Consider the following 26,629-nt stretch of genomic DNA (forward strand, 5'->3'; position numbering starts at 1 on the left):
GTGGATTCAAAGCCAGGCCTCTGTCTTAGGTGCAAAGTTCTCTCTACCATACCACCCTGGTTGCTTAGAAATCTCTGCTGGTCGTGCCAAACTCCATGTTCAGCCCAACCTCTGGGCCTCCCATGCTGAGATCAGCCAGGAGGTCTTCGAATGAGCAGGAGTTTGGCCTTTAGTCAAAGCAGGTGCCGAGTCGCAGCTGCACTTGCCCTCTTAGACTACAAACTCATGACCAGTGTGGGGGCTGCTGAGCCAGTGTGCCCCTCTGGGTTGATGAGATGCTATTGAAGGGGATGATGTAGTTTGGTTTTGACGCACATGTACAAGAATAAATCTCAGCAACAAGCCCGTGAGCTTTCCAAAGGCCATTATTATTTGTGTACACACAAAAGATGACAGTATTAGAAATGAAAGCAGAGTCTGGAGATGCTATTATTAGGTCACTTTTATTTCGAGAACGAGGGCATCCATAGGGAAAGTTGACAACTCAGAGCCTACTTAGCTGGAATTATGTTTTCTTACGGGTGATGATAACTGTGGCCAATCAAGAGCTGTACAGTGGCCAGGACGATACTTGCCTGTAATTGGGGGAAAGGCGGGTGGCTAAAATTCTAGGACATCTATTATTATAAAAGTAATTAACATTCACGATGGAAAATAGAGAAATAAATACTGATGAAGATTAAAATAAAACACCTTAATCCTACTACCCAGAAATGTTTTCTTTCCGGACTTCCGTTCTGTTCATACCTACAGGCATATGCTCCACAGTGAAAGTTTTCATAAAGCCAATTAAACAGAGCACAATTAATTATGTTTGTATTGCATTGATTATAACAGGATCTCAAGCTTCCAAGATCTATCAAAAAGCTGCCCAGGTAAAGATCGGAAGTACGTGGTGGCGTATTTGGTCTGACCAGATTTCCTGTCGTTACCTTGTTGTTTTTCATGGAGTTGTAAGGTCAATGCCAGGGGTGACAGAGGAAGGGAACACTCCTGAGTGGGGATTGCAAAAGTAAATGAGATTCTGTTTAGCTTTTGCCCATTTCGATCAACCAGTTAATTTTTTCCTCAGAATAAAAAAGACACTCATAGCTATAGAAATACTTTAATTATTGAAATTATTGTAAGAAAAAATACCTTCGTTAATGTGAGTCTAACATTCTCTAGCATTTTATCTACATTTTTCCCATTGAATTTTTTTTTTTAATATGGTGTTTGAAACCCATGTGTTTTTTTAGGAGCTGAACTAATGAAATAAAGCAGAACAAGCTCTCTTTTGATGGAAACACACGTTTGTTTGTGTACATATGTATATAATTTTAAGAATAAAATTAGGAGCATTCTGTACATACAACCTTATATTTTGCAAACTTAATAGCACATTGTAAGCATTTACCAAGGCATTAAATATTCTTCAAAAATACAATTTTTAATGCCTAAAGTATCCCATTATGTGCACGTAACACACTATTTATCCACTCCCATGTTCAACATCTTGAGTTGCTCCCACTGTTTCTCTATTATAAAAAGAGTGCTGTGACAAACAACGATTCTCTGTCCACATCTCTCATTATTTTCTTACAATGACTTTAGAATTTTAATTACCTTCATGAGGTTTTCATCAGTACTACTGATAGTATATATAAATCTCCCAGTACAATGCTTGTACACTGCAGGCAGTCAATGATTGGTAGCCATAAACGAGAAATCAAGTACGTAAGAGAACAGATCAATTCTGGCAGGGCTGAGAGTTAGGAGAGAAACATGCTCCACTTCATCAGCAGATAATGTAACTGGACAGTTTGTGGTAAAGACAATAAGAAAGGATGAGGTTGTTTTTTCTCCCAAGAGCAGAAGGGCCCACCAATACCTAAGAATGAAACGATTCCCGATTTGAACCCAATACAATACTACTGCCCTCCCTATGCCCTCTCAGACATGCTCCCCCTTAGTCATTAGAGACCTGCTGTGAACTCGCTTAAATTAATCCGGTGGAGAAGGAGACTTCGAATGGCATCAATCACACTCTCGATTCAGAACTTGCACATAGCAGAAAACTACTCAGAGAACAAATGACAGAAATCACTGTGTTCTCAAAGATTATTTATTAGCTATCCTCACTCATGGCAAAGGGAAATAAAAAAGTAAATAAAATTGAAATAAAATAAGATGAAAATCCAACATTTCTTCCCCAAGGCCCTCAGGTGGACTCTACAAAATGGACCGCTAAGGGTTTTCTGTTTGCAGCTTACTTACGAGAGAACTCATTAAAAGAATAAAGAAACAATCTCATTTCTTCCAATGTACAAGGTCTGACGAGGTGCAGTAAGAAAGTCAGGAGGATGATTTTTTTAAACAGAGACTAGAATGCTCATAAACCTAAGAGTGACAGCCCATCTGAGCCACGCAGTTACACTCGAGCACGGCTGGGGTCCTCTTCGGAGTCTTCCCAGTGTCCTAGGGAGTGGCCGACCTCTGTTCTTTGATGGCGGATTTGATTTTTGAGCACAGTCTGGTCACCCGGAGCTGGCCTGGATAATGAGGTTCATGATGCAGCTTGAAGGCTACAATAATGAGAGCAGTTTTCTGATGTGGGCCGCTGCTGGCGCTGAAGGCCCTCCCTCCCCAAAGAGATGGTGATCTTCACACCTCTGCAGCAGGCAACGTGAGCACCGTGGAAGTAAGCGCAGGGCCTCCTGGGGTGTGCCTGTGGAAGGTCAGCGTTCATTTGGATGCTTAGACTCTGGGCCGGCTGTTGAAACCTTGGCTCACTGGTTCAGAGCTCACTGGGAACTGCAGCAGCACTATTTGTTCTTTCTCGCAAAATGGAAGCCTATCAATTTAAAATAAATTTATACTTGGTCCAAGAAAGGCTGGTTCATGGAAAGATTTCCATTCTTTGGGGACTGAAGGCAAAGGGCAGGCACTGTTTTCTTTCCTTCCTTCTCTTCAAACGCCTGCCTCCTAGCCCACTGGAAGATGCCTGAGTGTGTGTCCTTCGCGATGCCTGTCCCCCTTGAGGGAAAAGGCCCCAAGCACCGGCAATGTGCAGGACAGTCCTTGTCACTGGATGACCTCAGGAGATTCACAGAGTGGGAGAGCTGCAGCACCTGACCACAAAGGACGTCCCTGCAGTGTCTCCCAAGGGGTTCAGACCCAGAGGCGCCCCTTTCCTCGCCCCAGATCCAGAGGCCTGAGGGCATGGCAGGTGAGAATGCACCTAGACTTCTGGGATAGGGGTGTTGCAGTTCCCATGGTAGATCCTGACGTGGCCCTCACACCGGAAGTAGGCCTCGAAGACATCACTGTAGCCGTGGTCCCTCCACCAGGTGCAAAGCTGCCGGTTCCAGGTACAGTCCAGAACGTGGAAGAGCTCAGGATGCTCCATGCCAATCATGGTGAAGAAGTCCTGGTCCCCAAGGTGGCCCCGGAAGTGGTACTTGTCGGCCAGCTGCTGTACCTGCGCAGGCTCCAGCAGGCGACTGTAGAGCGGGGACTGGCGCATGGCCTCCAGGTTCAGCAGCATCACCCCACTGTTGAAGCCAGGGAGCCCCTCAGGGGGAGGGCCCCCAACCCGGGTCTTGGGGTTCTCATGGCGGAACTGCCAGAAAGTGTGCCTGGGAAAGGGAGAGAGAGCAGACTTAGCCTGGTTTGTGGGGCAAAACAGCTTGCCGGCATTATTTCCCTGGGCTTCCACAACCACCCCAGAGGGAGATACTATTTCGCCCCAGTTTCACAGCTATGAAAACTGAGACATCCTGAAGTTCAGAATCTGCATTAGCACCAGCAAGTGGCAGAACTGGGACTTGGACCCAGGTCTCTTGTCTCCAAGCCTCATGTTTTTCCCACCACCCAGTGCTACCACAGGATGACATCATCGTCATTGCCAACACCTGCATAGACTTAGGATGCATCAGCACCGCACTAGGTTGACTTATTTACTCCTTGCCATACCCCTACGAGATGGGAGCACTGTGAGATGACAGTCACTTCACAGCTGAGGAAACTGACGCACAGAGAGGTTCTGTAGCTTGCCCAAAGTCACACAACTGAGGAAGAAACCCAAGCATCCAGCTCCAGCATCCACTTCTTGAGAGAGCAACAATCCAAGTGGAACCTTCTACCTCCCTATCTTTGTGATCTTGAAAAGGAAAGGGGAAAGAGAAAAGAGGGGAAGTAATTCTCAATAGTGACCTGGTAAAGACATAGGAAGCAACATATGGCCTGAAACAAAATTGTTTTCTGCTTCAGAGCACGCCTCATTCATTAAGATGGCAAGCCGAGCATTTCTGACAGAGTGAGCAGAGGCTGGAAGCTTGAAACGGCTCAGGACTCACACCCCAAGGCCAGGTGAAAATCAGCTGTGGAACAGCCAGGTAGAATTACTTTAGAGGGACGGTCACCTCAATTTCAAGTTCTCTCTAGGCAGATTTAGAAATCCAGTCTAGATCCACAGTTCATGAGCTGTTAGAGCCAGGGGACCCTTCTAAGTCCTCTTTTCGAATGCTTCCATTTAGAAAAGGGAAGACAGACTCAGAAACCTCCCTGGGGTGACAGTCAGGGCGCTGGCTATCCTGTTCTCCAGCCTTCCTAATATGCAGTTTCCGTGCATGCTGCAAGGGGTGGGCGGCGAGCCCTGGGCAGTCACAGCAGAGGGGTCTGTGACTTGGAGGAAAGAGGAGAGACAGAGGGCCCTTTGTCACAGGTGAGGGGCAGGAGTGGGGCAGGCGGGTGTTCCACATCAGACTGCATCTCACCTATTGTTATCAGCTTCTCCCCTTCCCTAGAGAGTCCTTAGTGGGGAGTATATCACGGCAAAACCAGCTCTGCTCCCAGCCTGGAAATGCCACCCCTCTGGCCTCCCACAGCAATAGTTCCCAGGGAAGGATCTGTGTGGTGAAGTGGATGGCACAGTGGAAGGAGCCAGTGACCTGGTCCATGGCGGCCACAGCAGACCGTTTTCTAGTTCCAACATATTTCTCCGAGTCTGGGAATGGAGAGACCTTCCTCGAGGGCTCCAATATCACAAAGGGTGCTGGGAGTTTGATCTTGGTGAGGGAAAAGCGTTCCCTTTGGAACGCTTTGTTACACATGAAACACACAGGTTCATTGTTTGAGTTTTGCCATAATAGGACCATGAGTGGAACAGAGCTCTGGCGCCTGCTTGGTGATAACAAACTTGGCAAAAATAAGCTTCTCAAGCAAACTGAGATGCTGGAGTCTTTCTAGCCACAAAGCCTGCCATGATGGGATCTCAGAGGGGTTTGCAGTACAGCTGGGCAAATATTTGTTCATCTTACCGTATTTCTTCCAAATGGTTAATGTCAGTCCAGGTTGTAAAACCACTAAAATTCTACCAAACAGACCTGGGCCATCACACATGGTAGAGAAGGGACCCTCCAACTAGGGGAGGGATGTTTTGAAGGTCAAGGTGCTGGATTCATGCCTCAGGGGTGAGAACAGAAGCGTTCACCAGAAGGAGAGGCCGGGGAGAACAGACAGCAATGGAGAGACAGAGCGGTGCCTGCAGAACTCCTGGATACCTCATCAGCCACTGAGCCCACGTCTCCTCTTGTACTTTCCCCAAGTTTCATCTCCTTCCTTTCCAGAGGACCAGGTGGGGTAGGGTGTGGCGTCAAGTCATCCTCTCCTGGGTCTGTGAGGTCTCCCAGACCACCATCACCTGCCTCTGCTCTATCAGCACTTCACACAATGCCCGAACAGCAGGCGCCTCAGGAATGATGAAGTGGCTGACAAGGAACGACGAAAGGAACGACGAAAGGTTGGTGTGGCTCAGGCTACACGGCCTTCAATGTCAGCTGGAATCAGGGGCAGGAAAACGTCAGGACACAAAGTGGCAGCTGTAGAGAGAAAACCTGCTGCTTCATTGAGCATAGAATCCACTACTGCTAGATATATCAGGGGTAGAGAGAGGAGCAGGGAACCACGAGAGGGTGCTCAGACGTTTTAAAAGGGTTCAGAAGGGTTTCTCCTCCTGCGCAAGCTAGCGGGCAGAGAGGCCACCGCAGCCCTGGGTACCCTCACAATCTCAGCTCCCCCAAATCTTCTCTGCCTACATAAGAGTGTCCTGACACTGAACATATTGGGCCCAGGAGAGGGGACAAAACATCCTTCCAGGCAGAGACCACAACCCAGGCGCCTCTTGGGGACATAATGCCTGGCACCACCACTCGAACAGGACGAAGAGGCATTTTACAACCAAGAGCCAGAAAGAACCAGGGCTGGGACATCAGCACACTACGATTTGTAAGGAGAAGCAAAAGAGGGACAGGAAATTAGAAATACAAGCTGCTCAGGGTGTCAGCTGAAGCAGAAACACGGCCTGAAAATAAACCACTAACTCGTTAAGTACAAAACTATTGCCAGGGTGCCCGTGTTCAAAGCATTCCTGCTACCCCAAAATGAACCCAGAAAAACAGCAGACGGGAATGGCAGGTTTCTCTGGCCTCCGTGTCAGCTGGTTCTTGTGGAGGAATTCCACCAGCTTGAGGCGAAGAGAATATAGGGACATGGAAGGAATTAGAACTCATGAGGGGCTCTGATCCCATGTGAAACAGACTAGCGAGGTGGTGCCACCAATTTCTCACCCACCGCAGGACGGTAAGGGTTGCAAAGCCCTTACTTTCTCTACCTCAGCCCCTCTCCTGACAGTGAAAGAACATTATCGCCTGCATTTTCACGGGGAGGGGACAAAGGTCCTCAGTCTGTCGGGGTAGGGCCCCAACTTGAATCCAGGGCTTCTAATCTTGAGGTCTCTTTCATCTTTGCCTCAGATTCCACGGGCTAGTGTTCCAAGTACTTAGGTTTCAATCTTTTTTCTGAATCTGGCTGGCACACCCCAAGGCCAGGGGCGCTGGGGACCAGGCCATTAGGTGATGCCACCGCCACTGGTGCTTCACTGACTCCGGCGTCAGACTCAAGAGCCACTCTCAAGCGGGTCAGAGAGTACCCCAGATCCTTGCCTTCCTCACAGGACCTGGGGCTGACCACAAATATTCACAGAGCATTGCCAGTGGCACATGCCGATGCTGCAGGGAACCTTTGTGAGAATGTAGTATCTGGTTGAGTCCTGGAGCTTCCAGAAATGTCTCCGATTAATCTCCTATGACTGCAACCCGGCCATGCTGCCCTGTGAAAGGGCTTGTCCTCCACGGTCACCTGGAGACCCAAAATAGAGGGAATAAGGTTTCTTTCCCTTTAGAAATAACTTTAACTGTGAACCAAGTCCCCGTGCAGGTGGTCCAGAAGTCAGAGAGCCTTACGGGGAAAATACAAATTGAGAATCTTCAAGCACATTCTTCTGGTTATAAGTGGTGAATTTTCTAAATGTTTTATGTCAACTATACCCTAATTAATAATCATAAAAAGACTATTAAAAACTAACAAACTAGTTTTTATGAAGAAGACCCACCTTTATGGAAAGGGGTATTTGAAATAATTGTGAAAAGCAAAGTCATTTGCTCCTTCATGTCTTCCCCTGATGATCATTGCCAAGGTCACCCCAACGAGTCTCCCAACTAGAGACCCTGGCCAGAGAATCAAAAGCTCAGGTTCTCCAGAAAACAACGCACTACCATGAGCAATCCCTTTCTCCCACCACCCCAAATCAGAGACCCTTTTGCCTCTCTGTCTCTTCATGATTTTTTCTCCTCTGTTAGTCTTTTCTAGCTCCTAAGGCTCAGAGCTTTCCACTTTCACTTCCGAGAGGGAAGAAGCAAGGATGAGAACACATGCCAAGCCTGGGCGACTGCACACATTTCCCCAGGAAGGTTCCAGAAGACTGTGCCAACTCAGGCTGAGTTCAAACTGTCAGGCTCTCAGGCAAAGAAGCCTCCGTTTTAGGTCTGAGATTTGTGAAGACGACATCACGTGCAGCACACCTCCTCACCGTGGCTTACCCCACGAGTGTCCATCAGAGCCGAACGCAGGCCCTAATGAGTGAGCGAGGCTGGGCCTCCCGGAGGAAGCACAACGTCTGGATGCCGTCTAATCAGTGAAGGCCGGAATCAGGAAGCACCATTTCCCTTATGCCCATGCTTGCGTACCAGGCCCAATTAGCTCTTATTTGACTTGGAAGGGACCCTGTTTTCCAGCCCTCAAAGGGGAATGGCCAAGACTGAAGAGCAATGCTTGGCGGCAGCCCCATGTTCCATCCATCCCAGGTCCTGTGAGGTAACCTGGGAATAGCTCTGTGTGATAGTGCTGGGTGATTTCTGAGCAATGACACTGTGTTGCGGTCCTGCCTGGAGCGGAGGCTGAAGTTCTGTGGGATGGACGCTGACTCTTCGGTTCTTTGGGGAATCACTGTCCTGCGGTATCAAACTGGAGAGGACACAAACTGCCTGGAGTTGTGGGGCCGCCGCAAAGCTTTGCCAGGAGTCACAGTTGACCCTTACTAGGATCTCTTGCTCACGAGGCCTGAAGCAGACTTAAGTCTTTAGTTCTGCTGGACAGAGAGGGTAAGAAATGTTCCCAAGGTCACGCAGGCTATTAGTGAAAGCCCCTCACAGAACCGCAGCCATCTAGAACCTGAAGACGCATAGAGACTCCTTGCTCATGTTCCTATTTTACAGATGAGGAAGCTGAGGCTCAGAAATCGCCCTGCCCACAGTTACACCACGGAAAGGGCAACCTCACGCTCACAGGCCAATCATTTGTGCTTTCCCACAGATGCCTGTGCTCAGAGAAGGCAACTGCCCCCTCCCATCCCCAAAACAGGCCCTGTGGCGAGGTATGCAGTGCTGCTCAGACGATGTCAGCCTGCCAGGGGGCACAGAGTTTGTGCTTTCTGATTTCACGGAGACCAGCTCAACACACCTGCCACTGGAAGGGGAGCTGGGCACCCAAATGACCAGTGGGCCTTGCTTGAGGCAATAGGAAGACAATACAGCAGGTGGAAGATGTGTCTGCAGGACCTCATAAGAAACATGTGTTTGCTTTCAAACATCAGCCCTCTCTGCAGGCCAGCGACTGAGTATCCAAACCACAATCCACCCAGAACTGGGAGAGGAAGGCAAATAGGGATTTGAGACAGGGCCTTCTGCTTCACAGGTTGAGAAGGCACCGGGCAGAGCTGGGAGGCAGAGCTGGGAGGCAGTCTTGGTGCTGGAACCAGGTTGCCCAGCAGGAGAGGAGTGGGCTACTGTGGTGCTGAAATCCAACAAAGACCCCGTGGGGGAGTCGCACTGCGGGGGCTTCCTCAAGGCCCTCCTGTCCTCCCCCTCCTCCCCTCCCCTCCTGGCCCCAGCCTCACTGTAGCCTCTCCCTGCACCCGAGGCTGTGAATGCTCCTGCTTTGTAAAATCCTGGCATCTCTGCACTGCCGGCCCCAGTCTGAGAGAATGGGGGTTCACGGAAGTGAGATGACCTGAGGAAGGTCTGGGGAAGAGGAGGAGAGAGAAAGAAGTTAACTTCTGCTGAGCATACAATCCCAAAGTCTATGTTTTTTTTGTTTTTTTGTTTTTAACTAGGCCATGATAAAGCCTTCGCGTGGGGGAGGGAGGTCACGGCAGGGCACTGGGCTAGCTACTACATGAGCTAAGCTTTCTAGAGAGCTGACTGTTACGACCGGTACCATGGACTCTTCATTTTTGCCTAAAAGGCCACTGAGCTCTCCACAGTATTTTCCTAGGACTGCCGTAACAAAGCACCACAAATTGGGTGCCTTAAACAACATAAATTTATTTTCTCACAGTTGTGGAGGCTGGAAGTCTGAGTTCAAGCTATCAGTGGGGTCAGTTCCTTCTAAGGGCTGTGAGGGAGAATCTGTTCTATGCCTCCCCAGGCTTCTGGGGGTTTGTTGGCAGTCTCTGGCATTCCTGTAGAAGCATCACCCCCATATCTGCCTTCGTCTTCAATGACATTCTCCCTGTTTGCACATCTGTGTCCCAATCTTGCCCTTTTATAAAGAGACCAGTCATATACTGGATTAGGGGCCGACCCTACTCCAGTACGAACTCGTCTTAGTTAATTACATCTGCGACGACCTCATTTCCTAACAAGGTCACATTCTGAGGCACTGGGAGTTAGGGCTTCCACATGTGAATTGTGGGGGCTGCAGTTAGGCCCACAGCACCCTCTAACAATGAAGATGGAGGAAAACAGTACAGCTCATCTTCACTGGTGTTCTCACTGTCTGGGCTCAGAGGGCACCTGTGGGGTCCAGAACTGCCCTCGGCAAGTTCCCTGACTCCTGCTGCCCACAGTGGGCTGAGACAAACAGCACTGACGGGCTGGGCAGCCTCTGTCCAGGAGAGTACAAGAGGTGGGTGTCAGTGGCTGGACACACGGGCTGCAGGGAAAAGCAGAGGGATTCAGAAATGTCAGGGGGTGGGGGCGGGGCTAGAGGTCACATGGCACTGGTCGGCCAGCAGAGAGGTGCCCAAAAGCCCACACTGCCATGTCTCCCAGTTCTTAGCGAGACATGCAGGAACACGGGAAAGTATACTAAGTTGGGAGAAGAATCAATCAGTGGTCACCCAAGTATTTAACAGAGCACTCACTACACCCAATTGATGTGGAGGCAAGTAGAATAACCCTGCCCTCAAGAAACGGGTGGTCTAGCAGAGAGATGAGACTCTGAAGTGCATATGCCGGAAGTGGCTGTCGTGAGATGAAGGAAGGGCTGCATCTGGAACCCAGGGGCCTGAGCTAAGGACGAGCTGCGTGAGCCACCGTGCCTCTCGGGGCCTTGGTTTGCGCCTTGGTAACCTGGGGATGGGGCTGATTTGCAAGTCCACACAGGGCTATAATGGGACTCGGGGCGAACGCATGCACGAACCCTGCCCAGCGCCATGCCCACAAGGAGTGGCCCTGACAGTCACCATGGGTGCTCAGCCACAGAAAGGCAAACGCCCCTCCCTGCCCAGGCTCCTCTCAGGGTGTGGTGGTACCTCAGAGACCAGCCCTCGTCCAACCAGCCAGATGCATGGAGGTTTCTGTTTCGACATGGGAGCCTGGGACAATAAAGGCAGCTGGCACTGCCTGTCTCATTCCTAAAGCTACACCAGCTCTGACCATCTCTGTGTGACTCTGTGAAACCTGTTACAGCACTGGAATCACGGAGGGCTGAACATCCTTGCCAGCAAGGCCTCTGACTTGCTACAAAATGGCCTGGCCAATTCTGAAGCCTGGAGACCCACCGAATGCCCACAATCCCCTTTTCTCAGGAGCCCTCTGAAAGGGCTGACAGTAAGCCTGGGGCTTTCCATGGCATGGTACAGCCAGGGCCCAGTGGCTGCTCCCCCGTGCCCTCAGGAAGGGGTGTGGTGCCCTTCTCTAAAGCATCACTCTTCTTCTCACTCACCCAGGGAGCAGGTGTGTCACCTAGCCTGCTTGTTCCCCAAGCCCAGCCTACCTGGACACTTCGGCCACGTGGGCTTCCTCACTTACCTGCTGCCCCAGAGCTGTGAACACAGGTGGGTGAGTCTGCGGAATTTACTGTCTCTCAATCCCACAACCAGCTCTGGAGCATGGATGCGCCGGAACCGGGCTAGGCCCTAGAGGTCTGAATGAGGACAAACTGAGGAAGGAAGAAGGGATAGAGGTGATGGGGAAGCACTGGAGGGTTCTACCAGACAGACGGAGCTCGGAGGGGCTTTAAGCCTGGGTGGGTTATAGAGACGGTAGAACCACTAACAGCCATGGCTAGGCCAGGAGGGTAAGGGGAATGACCCATGTAGTCTTGAACAGGTACCGGCGAGAAGAATAGCGATATGCAAAAGCCCAGCAAGTGGCTGGATACAGGTCACAAAGACAGAGTGCAGAGTGGGTGTGAATTCTGGAGAGTTCTGACATTTAGGAGATGGAAGAAGAGGAGCCAGGGAAGATGTAGGACCTTGAAGTAGCCCAGCCACCTGTCAGCCACACTGACAGCCTGAGCGGCTGGTACTGACTTGCTGTGGGCCATCTGTCTGCAGATTGAACCCCGATGAGCTAGCAGGCCCACTGTGTCCACTCTAATCTCTGGTTCCTCTGGCATGGACATTTGAGCAGGCCCTTGAGAACTGTTAAGTTTCAAATGAATGGATAAATGGGTGGGTTAAAGAATGAATGAACAAAGGAATAAGAGATTGTCAAATCAGATGGCAGAAATTTACAAGAGGAGAATAATGAATGAAGGCGGTGAAACAACAGTTCAGAAAGGCAGAGGCAGTTAGCGGAGAATATGTCCTGGGCTCTGTGAGCTGGGGGTCTTCACAGTAGGGAGCCAGGTCTCACTCAAGGTGAGGACAGAGAAGAATCCACAGAGAATCCACAATGCTTCTCACTCAACATGACCTGTGTCCACAGCTTCCATCGCCTCCTCTGATTGCATCACTAGGGAGCCAGGTCTCACTCGAGGTGAGGACAGAGAAGGCAAGGCAGAAAAGTTGGCCACAACAGCCCAGAAATGCACATCTGTGATGAGATGCCAGGGTGACAAAGGTCAGTGATGCAGGGGCCCAGGAGGTAACCTGACCCATGGCTGCCCACAGCCCTCTGGACCACGCCCTTCCTTGCGCTGGACCTGGAAGACCCCCTTGGCTCCCAGGTGCCGGGGCTCCTACCTCACTACTAGGGAGAAGCTCAAATCTGGTGGGAGCCCTTGGACGCAACCAAGGGACCACAGAGCCTGCAGCCAGCAGGCTAACTGCGAGGACCCGCAAGGAACTGGCCTGGCCTCAGTGGCCAGGACCCTGGCTCAGCTCCACAGCCCTGCCCTTTCCCTGAATTGAGGCCGAGGGAGAGACTTTCATCAGGGTGAAGACAAAGCCAGAGAGAGTCACCTTCAGAATTGGCTCACTGCCCCCAACAGCCCCACGGCACTAGGGGACACACGAGAGAAGTGTCCAGGACACATGCTGAGGTGCTTTCCAGGACAATGAGCAGAACACAGGTGTGACAGAAAGGGGTATGTGTGGAATTTAACCTTGTGTCAGGAATTAAACTCAATTAATTCAGCCCAGCACCCTTCATCCTCACAGAAAGGGATGTTCCAATACAGGAGCCGGCCCTTGGGGAGACTACCTGGGCATGGCTGATCCAGGCACAAAGGCAACTGAGCTGCAGCAACAAGTGTTGCTTCTTCAGCCCAAAAGAAAATCTGTGAGACCTCACATTCCATCTAAGCCAATCTTACCTTTGTCTGCCCCTGCTTGCTGTCCTACACACTGTGGCATGGGTCTCAGTCAAAAGTAAAATAGTTTGTCACATGGACATAAACACTGAGGATCTTCCACTTGTCAGGCACGGATGGAGCAAGTCATCGCGGGAGGACAGTGACTGGCCTTGGGAGCCTGTCATGAGCAGCTGTACTTCTCAGACCTCAGGTGAGAGAGACCCACCTGGGATCTTGTTAAAATGCAGATTCTCATTCGGATGCTACATTTCTGACAAACTCCCAGGTAATGCTGATGCTGCTGGCCCAAAGAACATAATTCAAAGAAAAAAAGAGTATTTCTATTATTTTTACAAAGAGATGAAAACCACGAGTAGCAATGATATCATATTATCCTGAAAATGGCCATAAAAGAGGTAGCATAGCCACTTGCAAATTTTATACAAATTTTATTGCTAATGTCTGCTGCTCCTTCTCGCTTTGTCACGGTGGGGTGGGGGAGGGGAGGCGGTGCTGGGGAAATGCTTCCGGGAAGCAGCATGTTTAACAGGCCACGAGGGAGGGCTCAGCTTTGCCACCTTCCATCCCCAGGGACTGGCAATCAGTCTGGGGTGCAGGGGGAGGCAGGGCAGGGAGGCAGATGTGTATTAGCTTTTCCACTGCCTTGAAAAATATACTGATGCGTGATGGAGTTAAGAATGCAAATTCTGGGGGCTGTTGGGGTCCAAATCCTGGTCCTCTGCTCATTGCCCTGGAAACAGCACTGAAGCTCCCTGCGCTTCAGGCTTCCTGCATGGAAACAGCTGTTGAGAGGATTTTAAGAGATAACACAGGTAAAATGCGTGATACAATCAGAGGAGGCGATGGAAGCTGTGGACACAGGTCATGTTGAGTGAGAAGCATTGTGGATTCTCTGTGGCAAACACACATCTTCCTCCTCCTTGTCTGTGGCAGGCAGGAGGCCCTGAACCTGGTCCACCTGGCTCTGCACACACTGTTAGCGTGACCTTGGGCAAGTCGCTTCCCCTCCCGGGGCCTCAGTTCCTCCATCTGTTAAACTGATTAATCAGCCCCAGGAATCTTTGCTGTTCTGAAAACCTATCATTCTATGCCTGAATGATTAAGCTCCAATAATTAATCTCTTTTTAAATTAGAACCAGTGTGTGAGTACAACGTGAATTTTTTTTTTTGTAGCTATTTGCTTTTGTTCAAAAACCCATTTCCATGTATCAACAAAGCCCCACCACAGGTGGTGAGTATTTTTGTGAGTCACAATCTGTATATGGTGGCAACCTGGGGGAGTCCAGGATGGACGTGGCGAGACTGCTCCGATCCTGGTGCTCAGTCTGACCAGTCCGCCAGGGGCCTGCTCAGAGTTTAGTGCATGCTTGCAGGCCTCTCACGGCTTCACCCTTTGGTTGTGGTGATGACACACCTGCTGTGGGCACGAAGCTGGTGCTCAGCACAGGAAAGAGGCACCTGGACAGCTGGGTGGGCTGGCCTCCTCCTCCACACCCCAGGTTAGCCCCAAGGCAGGCGCCCCATTCGCCTCCGCCTCCTGTGCTGCCCAAGCTTCCTACGACTCTGTGATGCCCCAAGAAGCAGAAAGACTGAAAGACCGTTCTTGACTTTTTAAGCCTCTCCTCACCACAGGGCTGCCCGGGGCCTGTGCACAGGGGCAGTTGCATTCGAGGTCCTTTATACAAACAGAACACACCTGAGCAAGTTGTGCCTGGCCTCCAGGCTACCCAAACATCCAGCTTGTCCCCATCCTGCCCGGTGTCCCCACACAGCTGGCTGCACTGTATGCCCTGAAGCCTCACAGCTTGGCAATCCACTGTGCTATCTTTGCTTTTTTCTTTTTGCTTTTTTTTTTTAAGGGAAAAAAAAGAAAATCCACAAAGCAAACCGTTCTCCTGTCAGGCTGGCTCAGATCACACCGTGCTGGGCTGGATCAACATTACCAGGACTTAATCAGAACTGTCTAGTCCAGAGAATAAGCAACTCGTCAAAGGTGGCCTGGAATCTGAGCTGCTCCCACCGTGCCTTTGTTGGGTCACTGGAACTGAGGCTCCTTCCTGGTCTCTAAGACTGCCTGCCAGGGGTCTCAGCAGAGATCACAGACCTGCAGGGTAGAGTCTACGAATTCCAATCAACAAGCACAATGGTTAAGAGCAGGGGCTGAGGAGTCAGACCTGGGCTCGCATCTCAGGGCTTCCCTTTCTAGAGATGGGGCCAAAAGCCAGTTACTTTGTGAGCTGTGGTCATCTGTAAAACTGAGAGAATGAGATAGTTTTAGGCCTCTATTGAAGCTTAAATAAGACATGGTATACAAAGTACCAAAAAAAAAAAAAAAAAAAAACCCCTGGCATAATTATCAATTCAAGAAATACTTACTGAAAACCTACTATGCTTATTATCGCTAGCCCCCAGGAGTCAACATTACATGAGAAGGACAACTATGACTCCTACCCTCGTGGAGCTTAGCATCAGGAAGCGGGCAGGGGGCAGGCGGACCAGACAACAGGCATTTTTCCGGGTGACAAGAGATGGGGATGGCATACCAGTGGGAGCTTTGAGACTCCGATAGAGGTTCCTCACCCCAGCCTTGGGGGCTTCAAGAAAGGCTTCCTGGGGAAAGTGACATCTAAGTCCAGACCTGAAGTAAGGAGTCAGGCAGGTGAAGAGTGAAGGTGGCGGTGAGAGAGCGCCCAGCCTGCCGGGAGATGAGATGGGTGGTGGGCGGGGGCCAGACCAGGAAGCATCCTGTGAGGAAGGGCAGGGAGGCTGACCTTGACACTGAGAGTAACGAAGGGTTGTTAAAACAAGGCAGCTCCTGTGTGGGGAAGGTCACTGGTCAGGGTAGGATGGCTTGGAGCAGCGAGACAGGCGGGAGGCTGCAGCAGTGACCAGGAGAGCAGGGTGGTGCTGAGGATGGAGGGAGGTGAAGGATTTGGGGGATATTCAGCAGGCATGGGAGTGGACCTGAGGAATGACGAATACAGAGGATGAAGGAGGATAAGGAGCTCCATGCTGGGATTTCTGTCTTAAGCACTCCAGACACGGTATAAATGGCAAAAGCTATTTTAATCATTTTCACTGATTTGCACAGTGATTGACACTGGCCAGGTCATTCACCCGTCTGGGACTCATTCTCCCACCTGTACAAAGAGGCCTTCCCAGCTCAGACATGCTGTGGCTCTGTGGTCCCTTCTCCAAACACAGGACCAAGCTGGGAAGATGGGAAAGGGGACGGCTGTGAAACACTGGCCTGTGTGGCCCATTTACATGCCGTCTTCTTTCCAGATGACTTGGAACAAACCTGCCTTGCCCCTATTCCTTCCGGCTCTCTGTACTCTGGGCCTATGATTTCTCGGCTCTTTCTGGGGTCGGCCTGGGCTTAATCAGAACAACCAACTGGTATGTGAGCGAACGTGAAGAGTGGAATTTTAAAGAAGCAGATCAAAGCTGGCATTGAAATTAGATGCTAGTCCAAGCCACTACCTGATAATTAGAATCCTCTGAAAATGACGGCAGTTCTGCTGGCACTACTAGAGCTGTCTTCTTCTGGAATTCCGGCTGTTCAGGGGGTGAGCTGGTCAAGGGTTCCTGGCTACCCTCTGTCTGCCTTTCTCCCATGGCAATTCAGCTGCCACGTGGCAGTCAGCTGGCTTGCTGACTGAGGAAGAAATGCCCTGACCTAAAACACATCCAGACTAATTAGGTGTTTATCTTCGTCCACCCACACCCCGTGGAGGCACTAATCCCACAAATCTTGGTGCCACCAAGGGGCGGGGTCTTGTTGCTCTGCCCTCTACACCACCCCCCGCAATATGGAATCCACAGGGTTGTCTTGCTGGGGAGGCCACAAGTTTCTAACCAGGTCTCAGCCTGAGGAAAAGCAACAAGAAACCTTAGGTATAGACACACCTTGGCAAGTAGGCAAAGGAGAAAAAAACAAACCTGCCCAGCAGAGCAGGGCCAAACCACTTGAACGCCCAGTGTCACCAGGCTCTGCTTAAACCCACATCCACGCCCCTAGGCCGGCCAGCGTCCTGTACACTCCCCTCCCCTGTGGGGCTTCCACCTCCTCAGAGTCACCTGGCCCCTAGCCCAAGAGCAACAGACACCTGCCCACATGCGCACAGGCCCGGAGTGGCCCAGCCATGCCACCTTGTAACTCAATCTGTCCAGATGCAAATGCACAGGGCTGATGACACAGGACCCAGCTGGCTGGCTCATCTCCACACCTTGTTCAGAGCCAGACTCCTATGGGATCTTGGGAAGCTTTTTCCAAACCAAGCCTTTCAACCTTCATGCCCATCCTCCTCCTGAGAAGGGCATCCAGGTGCATACATGTCACTGAGTGAGCTCCAAGTCAACTGCCCCTCCAGGCAACCCTGTCTCTGGATGTGTGGGGACCACGCAAGTCGATTCATTCCATCTCCATGATGTCTGCTCTTCCACTTGAGCGGGAACCACAAGGCTGCATCACTAGGGCCCCTTCACCCCCCAACACAGACTGGAGAGGTATCTGCTGAGGCCATTCTGATCAGAGGGTGCAGCTTCTCCTCCATGACACTCCTGTGTGGCTCCGCTCAAGTCCACGTCCAGGAAGCTTTCCTCAGCCCACCCTGCTTTTCCTCCACTTCCCCTCGCAGGCTTCAGTTGCACGGGAGCTGTGTGGTGAATGGCAGTGCTTCTCAAACTTTATTGCGCACACAAAACTTATATCTGCCGATCTGGGTAAAATGCAGGTTGGGATTCAGCAGGTGGGAGGGGTGGGATTCTGCATTTCTGACAGACTCTCAGGTGATGCGATGCTGTGGCCCATAGGCCACATTCTGGGTGCCAGGAAGGTAGAGGACGAGTGAGGACTTTGAGTCGGTCGAATTGTGTTCTGGCGCCAGCTCTACTGGAACCAACCATCATGCCTCAGAAGAGTGCTGTGAAGACTGCATGAGGTAATGAGGTGCCTGACAGTCCCCAAAGCAGCGGGCGCTCACCGATGCAATTTGTCTTCCTTTTGCTTCAGTTTTCTCCCTCTGATAGCAGGAAACGTGATACCTCGGCAGAGAGGTTTTGCCAGAGAAGTAAATGAAATAAAACACGAACACCACGGTGCACAGCAGGGATGGATGATGAGAGTTCCCCTTCCTTCTTTTTGTCTAGTCCTACTCTAGCACGTAACATGTGCTCCATATGTTCACTGGGGGGCTGGGGTGGGAGGTGGGCGGAGGAACCTGAAGGCCTGTCTCTTAGACCAAGGGTCTCCATCTAGTTCTGAGAACTTGGGCATGTGCTGCTGGGGAAAGGGGTTGTTCAGGTCATGCTGACAGGCAATTCCTCAAGTGACTTTGTTACTTGGGTGCTTGTGAAAGAGCAAGGACACCCACTAAAAATGATGGAGCAAGGGCCTGCAGATAGCAGCCAGCCTGGACAGGCCTGGGTAAGGCCCCAAGCTCTGTTGCCTCCTGATCTGCTGGTCACATGGCGTTCACTGGAGGAGAATGCATGTCTCCATTTAGTGAATCTGACTCTCACCGCAGATCAGCAACTCAAAAGAAGAAAGCTAGATGCTTTTAGAAGCCACATTAACCAGTCTGGTTGGAAAAGGACCATTTATCGAAACCCCTCCTTCCTTGTCCTTTTCCTGGCCTATAGGTACTCAAGGAGCTTCAGAGAGGGTCTTGCTTGTTTCTGGAGAGAGGGAGGCTAGGGGCTCAGGGAACCCAGCTCAATACATGATATATAGCAGTGTTGTTTCTAGAGTCTAAAGCAAAGGCCACAGGAGAAATTAGACTGATGGCCAATTCATCTTCAGCAAGCATTTATTGACAGCCAGTCTAGCCTCCCCCACCCCTCACACTCACACAAAACAAACCCCTTTGATCTTAATAAAAATCATCCTGTTTCAACATACTTTTAGGGGGTAGTAGATGCTGAGCCTGGGACCACCTGTGGGAGACTGGGAGATCCCTCTGGTGTGGTTACATCCTACGTCCAGCACAGAGCGGCACACGTGGCCAGAGAGGGAACACTCTATAAGCGGCACAGACGAGGAGCTGTGGGGCTCTGAGCAGGGGAAACAACACGATCCCCAGAAATGCTCTCTATTCCCATAATGTACCCCCCAACACACACACATGCACACGCACATGCACACTATACACGCATGCACTTCCTCTGCCTTTGAGAAACTGAAGTTCAACTTCCCAGCTAGTTCTAAGTTCTCTTTCCTTCAGAGAGAGTCACAAATTTGTAGGGAAGCCATCGCTTCTTCAGCCCCAACCCTTCTGGTAACACTCACACAGCTATTCTACAAGCAGGGTTGCGGTTTCTTTCAACTTGCAATTAAAATCAGAGCACAGAGACAAGTTTCGTAAAGCTTGGTTTTCACAGGGGATAACTTTTCTTCTGTGAGTTTAAAAAAATAAAAATCTTGATCGAAACTGTAGGCAGCCACATAAACAGTAAAGCCTACTCAGTCTTCTGAATTGAGATGGAATGTGAGGATCTTCGGCCTAAAGTCAGAAAGGATTCAAATTCACATGATTTGTTTTCATATTTAAAATGAAGGAAAAAGGTGAAAATTCCATGCCTGCGCTGTGAACTCAGATGACACTGCCTAGTGTAGGCTGCACCAATTTTGACCTCAACCAGACTCCTAAGGAGACCTTCCCTTGGCATCCATCTTCTGGGGCTTCCTATTTCTCTGTTCCCTTCATAAGGACAGGAAATGCAGGCAGATTAATTTTTATCTGCCCCTGGGGTGGTCCAGTCCCCTGTCTCAGAACAGTGGCAACTTCAAGTTAGAGACAGCCCCTGGAACTGGTCTCAGCGCCGAGTTGGTTTTGATATAAAAATACACCATACATACACTCTCACACACACGCTCACATCCCTACTTGTTGCATGCCAGCCACTTTTAAAACAATTTATGTGAATTATTCAGCCTCACAACTTTGTGACGTAGGTTACAACAGTACAGTAATAATAATGGTCAATACTTATAAAGCAGTGCGTGCCAGCACATGTAAGCACTGTTCTAAGTGGCTTACACACTTGAACTCATTTACTCTTCACCAGCTTGTGAGACAGGCACTATTATTATCCCCATTTTATAGATGAGGAACCTGAAGCTTACAGAGGTTAAGGAATTTAGCCAAAGCCACTCAGCTAGTAATTGGTAAAGCCTGGGTTCAAAGGAGGGCAGCCTGGCCCCAGATCCCCCTTTGTAATGCCATCCCCACCACCCCGCAGTGCCCAGTGAGCACCCTGTGACTATCCCACTAAGACAAACATCCCTGAGCATCTACTCTGCCACGCTGTCCTGCTGCTTCCTCCAGCTGTTCCTGGTTCGGCAGGAGAGTGCGGGTGGAAGAAAGACCCTAAAACAGATCACCAAATACAGAACAGTCAGGTTGGGCAGAAAGAGTGCTTCAAACCAGATGTTCCAGACAGAGAAAGATCATGCTGGCTGAGGGGCATCAAGGGCCCTGGAGAGTACAACTTCTGTGATGAGAAAGGAGGAAAGGCTGACAGAGTCCCAGGGTCCCAGTGGGGGCTTGGAGGGGAGGAATAGTGCGCCCCAGGACCTAGAGACGGCAAAGAGTGGCAGAGGAGACAAATGCTATATGAATCCACTAATATGAACTATCGAGTTTATATTAGTGAACTATGAACAGGCAAGTTCATCGATACATAAAGCAGACTAGTAGGGACAGGGGCTGAGCCAGCGATGGGGGTTACTGATTCATAGGTATGGAGCTTCTCTTTGGGGTGATGAAAATATTTTGGAAATAGTGGTAATGGTGGAACAACACTGTGACTGTAACTAATTAATGCCAGTGACTATACAGTTAAAATGGCAAATTTCATGGTATATATATTTTACCACAATAAGAAAAAAATGGAGGAGGAGTAGAAGGCACTGGGTCCAGACACTGGCAGTCTCTGGGGAACCTCTGTACCACTGTGCCACAGAGCTCAGACGACTTCTTCCCTTTGGGACCTGAGAGGTGGAGCCCTTATGCCTCACGGTAAAATCAGATAGACTGAAAGCCTCACTCTCACCTGTATTCCCACCCGTCTGCTGACAGGAACCCTCCCTGGGCCTCTCCGCCCTCAGGCTGTTGGTCTCCAAGCCACCTCAAGGCCTTCAGTCCTCACAAGGCTGCAGCTTTCCCTTTTCACTCTCACTTCTTCAAGCACAGGCCACTCTGCAATCACAATTTATCTGTTTTCCAAAGCTGCGGATGCCAAAGGAAAAATCATGGCAAGACAGTAATGTATAATTAACGTGGAATGTTCCAAGGGAGCCCAGGACATGTGGGACAGAGGTCAGGTTCGCAAACAACAATCGCTTTCTGTGGAGGAGGGATTGTTTTCTCCTCTCCTTTTCTCTTCCCGAGAAATCAAAATAATCAAATCCTGAGAGATTAAATAAACTTGTTCAGCTTCACATGTATAAAGCAGACCTCAGCACAGGTGTATGGGCTCACATCTGAGCTAACAGCTGGACAGACTGTGCTCTGCCTCCATCACCACACAGGCCTCAAGATCACAGGCAGATACATTTAGCACGCACCATCGACACACCCATCGACACACCCATCGACCCAGCAAGGCCCTGGGGTCTGCACTGTCAATCTGGATGCAGTCAGGTCACCAAAAGAGAAATCCATTTCTTATAATAAACTGGTTCACAAGCCCCTTTCCCTATGCGATTGATTTAGCAAAAACATAACCATTTGATGAGGAATTAAATGTAGTGACTGTATTTCAAACCTTGTTCAGCGTAGAGGTTCTTAGAAAAATTCCTCTGCTCTCTAAATGCAGCTTTGGTAATATTTGGGATCTGTTTCTCACTGGGTACAAATGAGAAAAGGAAGAGAAAAAGTCTGCCTGTCTATACTCGATAACAACAACAACAAAAGAAAACAACAAAAAAGAGGAAGACATGCGCCACGGAGGCCAGAGAGAAGGGGAGGAAAGAAATAAGAGCCATTCCCAAAAAGAGCAAACTTAAAACGAACGAACAAACAAAAGAAACGTTAAAAAGGAAAGGGGCTAGTGTTTGCTCTAAAAAAAAAAAAAAACTCTAGGAAAAAAGTTTGGGGGGATCTAGAATTCCGACTCTTACATAAAGCCTCCCGAGATCTGTCTTTGGAAATGGCTCTCCCCACCACCCTTGTCCTCAGTGCTTCACACAACAGGCTATCGTTCCTTACGACTGCTCCAGCAATGTCCGTCCCTCCTCCACCGGTCTGTGGCCCTCTGACAGGTGGACAGGGTCGGTTTCCTATTCATCTCTGAATGTCCTGCCTGCAGCTCACATGGGGTCTTATATCAGAAAGCACGACCGATGTGGAATGGAAGTGAGTTACAGCTTGGCGTTTTGACTGCCAAGATAACAGGACAGGGATTTAGCTAGGATAGGGTCAAGGTTCGACCCCTCTCCCAGAAGGCAGGCGTCTACCGTCTTCTACCCTGACATTAGGCTGATGGCATGCTCCTCACTGCACAAGGAGTGAACTCCAACTTTTCAGCACAACACATGAGGCTCCCCAGGATCTGGCTGCCCCTGTCCAACCATATCCTCCTCTGTCCCAGCCTCGCCCCTTGTGCTCCATCCAGACCAAAGTAGCCGCAGTCACTGCACATGCAACCTGCATGTGCTGCTGCTCCTCTTGGCTGCAGTGTCCCTCTCCCTCCTCATCCACCAGAGACTTCTCTTCATTAAAATCTACCTCAGAGGCCACATCCTCTGTGAAGCTCCCTCCTTCCTCCTCTGGGCCCCAGACACTTCTGTGGTTGTGATATTTATATTCATCCTGTGAGCCTCTCCGTCCTAGTACGCTGTGAGTTCTTAGAGAACAATGACTGTGTCTTTTTGTATTTGAATCCACGTTGCCTATAGCCCAGTACCTGGCAGGAAGGAGGGACTCAGGCCATATTTACTGAAGTGAATTCTTTGGACAGGTATACTCCCAACACCAGCACAGATAAAACCTGCCTCTTCTGAGACAGCCAGGCTCCGCACTGCGGCCAGACAGCCCAGGCCTATGCCAGTGTCTGTGAAAGGCTTCGGGAGCAACTCCAGCCACACTCAGCCTCGGCGAGGTAGCCACCAAGCCCCTCACAGCAAATGACAGCGAAGCTGCAACCAGTAACTGCCACGTTATCTCCAGAACCTGCCAGGTCACTTGCCAGTGTGGTGCCACCCTTTTAAAGCCTGGACACGAACCACCAGACTGAACATAATCTACTTAATTAATTTACAGCACAGAATAAACACTGTATCCCCACTCCCGCCTTCCCCAAAGCTGTTCAAATTACACTGGGAAAACACACAGAGTCTCGCTGACAGGTTGGTACTTAAACTCTCAGGGCATCATCATGGTGAAAGTGGTAAAAACACCCTTTTACAAAACCACTCCCTTCCCTCTTATTAATTTTTCTAGAGATGTGTTTATCTTCTATATGCTTTAAGTAAATATTTTCAAACATTAATTAGCCCCAGGGATACTCCTTTTATACTCTGTACATGTCAGTCAGTAAGAATTGGGCAAAATACGGTGGTTATGCATGTACCTTTGATTAACATGCATTCTGAATGAAAATAAAAATATCTGGACCTATATTAAGATGAAATATATGAAATCAGGATGTGTCAGAAGATCGGTCTGAAAAGTCTGATTGTACATTTTTCTAAGAGTGTGGTTAAAATAAATATTTTCTGATTTTGCCTATTTTTTATATCTCTAAGGAATAAATAGCTGGTGACTGATGCTGAGAGCAGGGCTGATGCTAAGGACCACTGATGCTGCGGGAGGTGTGCTTGGGGATCCTATGTACAACAGCAATTTGCTTAAGATAAGAGCCTGGCATTCAGGGCCCCACAGCTGGGCCTCGATGCTGGCCATCCAGCGGTTGAGCTGCAAGAAAGAGGAGTGCAGAAATGCGGCCCCGGCCCGGCCCGGCCCAGCAGCTTATATTCAGCATTTGTGGAACTGTTAGGGGCCACGTGGGTCTAAGTCATACATGCTCAGGGCCCAGAAAGAATCATTCCAGGTAAGGCACGAGATGGGTTAAATTTAAAAAGGAAAATGTTCTTTGCCTTTTAAAGGCTTTTTAAAGGTTATCAAAATTCATATGTCTGTGTCTTTAGCAAGACTCAGATCAATGAGAGCACAGGCATGCTCTGTGAGACCTTTGGAATATATCAAGGGGAAGATGCTAGAAAGAGAACTTTGGCTCAGGACTTGGGCAACTGAAAATATACATATGCATATACACATACACAGAAACAATGCAATCCTGTCAGGTGACGAATCCATATGGTGTCCTTTGACCTCACGGAACAAAAGAGAGGCCCTGCACTATCTCAGAAGAAAACAGGAAGGGGGACTATGCTTCCGATTGCTAGGCAGGGCCAGCGCCAGCTGATAGTGCCCTAGGTTCCTGCCAAACCGTGTGCTCATACGCAGCCTCCCAGACAAGGGCACGGAGTATGTATGATGCTCTAACAGGTCATAGCTCCAAGCTTTTTTTGGGATTCTGGACGTATTTTCCTAGAGAAACTATCTCCTTCTCATCACAAGGAGTAATTTTTCTCTTTTCTCTTTACTATATCTATACAAGATGACGTATGTCAACTAAACCTAATATGGTAATCATTTCGCAATGCATGTAAATCAAATCATCATGCTGTACGCCTTAAATTTAGACAGTGATGTATGTCAGTTATTTCTCAATAAAACAACAAAGAAAACACTCTCCAAAACTATATCCTAATGGTGATAGAATTTAGATCGGAACCAATGGTGAAAAGAATGGGGAGCTTAAGCTCATGACACTGACTGATCAACAGGGACACTCTGGGTTGGCCTTACCATGAGGAGGGCCGTGAAGGACCCCTGCATGTGTGCGTGTGTGCGTGTGTTGTGGGCGGGCAGGTCCAGGAGAGAAAAATGAGGCCGAAAAAAAAACAGAAGCATGGGGAAGCAATTGAAAGACAGGGAGAAGTACTAAGCAGAGGCAATGATTCTGAGTCCCAGTAACCCTTCAATCGAAGTCCCTCTCTTTTCATCAGAGGAAGTCCTTCTCCTTAAAACGACTCACTTCTCAGGTGGGAACGAAGGTGAGTGGTTCCCCTGAGAGCAGGAGAGGGCCAGTGGTGGCAGCAGTCAATGACGGCTGCTCACTGGAAAAGGACATTGTGACTCAGTTGTTCACAACGTTTGACTGAAGAACATTATGCACAACCACGTGTTCACTACACAGGGCTCAAAACCTCCGAGTCCAGAGAGCCAGGCAGGGATGTGAACTAGTGAAGATGGAGGCGGTGGCGGGGAGACGACAGCCAGGTCATAGAGACTCACAGGGTACGGGCCTTCGTAACAGGCCATCACTAGAAAGCAGGCCTGGTATGGTCCAGACTTTTGAGTTTTAAAGGAAAGCTATTAAAATGAATGAATGAATGAATGAATAATGCTATTACATATCCTGGTTTTAAAAGTTGGCAACAAATAAACATTGAGCAAAAAAAAAAAAAAAAAATACTACCAGAAAAAAACCCCACTCCTCTACCTGGTCTTTGGAATACCAGTTTGCAGCCACTTTCTTAGTATCTCTGGTCAAAATAAACTGTTTGGTTCTTTGGCTCCCAAATCCAGCTACAGGTTATAATCACGGTGGGTGCACGTCCAAAATGCAGATTTGGAGGCCTCGTTCTGGATCGGTCAAATCAGGGTCCCACAGGAGAAGACCTAGGAAGCCACACTTTGAAACGTTCCCTGGATGTGTGTGACAGGGCTGCACCGACTTTTAGGAGCCGCTGAAGAGTCTGCATTAATTTTCTGTGTTCATAGGTATAACCAAACATCCACTTTCGTCTCATACCTCTAGCTTATGAGAAAATAATATAAGAATGATAAAATGATAATATCACAAAAAATACTGACCAGGGTTTCCAACACTTCCCCCAGAGAAAGGACAAAGGTCAGCGTGGATGGGACCTGGGACCCAGCTGGTGCAAAGCATGTAAAACTGTGTCTTATCAAAAAGAGTTATAAAACTTTAATATTCTGCTCTATAATATATCTATATATGTGTTAGCATATCAATATCCCCCCTACTAAATCTTTGAGTAAAACTGGCTCTTTACGAAGATGCAGTACGTTTGGACTGTGACTTGGAGAACCCCAAGTACTTCCCAAGCACAAGGGTCCCTAGGATTGTCACCAAAGTCTGCGAAGCACAGAAAGTCTAGATACCACATTATTGCATTTGATCTAAGCCCAATGGCAAAATGCCACATGAAGTCCATAGTAGGGAGGCTCGCACGCAAATTATTTAGCAGACTTCTATTTACATTTCTGCTCTAAAAAAAGGCATGTGTGTGTTAGAAAAGTATTAGAAATGTGCTAGGGGAAAGATGACATAATAACAAGAAATTGTCTTTTAACAACGCACAGCTTTAAAAAGTTAATGGTTCAAGAGTGGT

At 49.2% G+C, this 26,629-nt stretch overlaps 1 protein-coding gene across 2 annotated transcripts in view; it reads right to left on the reverse strand.

Annotated features, from left to right (window-relative positions):
• Positions 1 to 1,089: 1,089 nt before the first annotated feature.
• XXYLT1 (xyloside xylosyltransferase 1) overlaps positions 1,090 to 26,629 on the reverse strand; it is a 158,864-nt gene continuing 133,324 nt past the window's right edge. Inside the window, exons 4-5 of one of the 2 annotated variants that reach the window (XM_039850530.1) lie at positions 15,315 to 15,395; positions 1,090 to 3,617 (exon numbers count right to left, since the gene is read on the reverse strand). In XM_039850530.1, the coding sequence (XP_039706464.1) occupies positions 3,221 to 3,617; positions 15,315 to 15,395 (478 nt within the window). In that variant the 3' untranslated portion in view covers positions 1,090 to 3,220. The remainder of the gene's footprint in view (positions 3,618 to 15,314; positions 15,396 to 26,629) is intronic. The other variant, XM_039850529.1, reaches the window with a different exon arrangement.

Source organism: Pteropus medius, unplaced genomic scaffold (genome assembly GCF_902729225.1).
Source record: "Pteropus medius unplaced genomic scaffold, Ma_sr-lr_union100, whole genome shotgun sequence".
Taxonomy (NCBI): Eukaryota; Metazoa; Chordata; class Mammalia; order Chiroptera; family Pteropodidae; genus Pteropus; species Pteropus medius.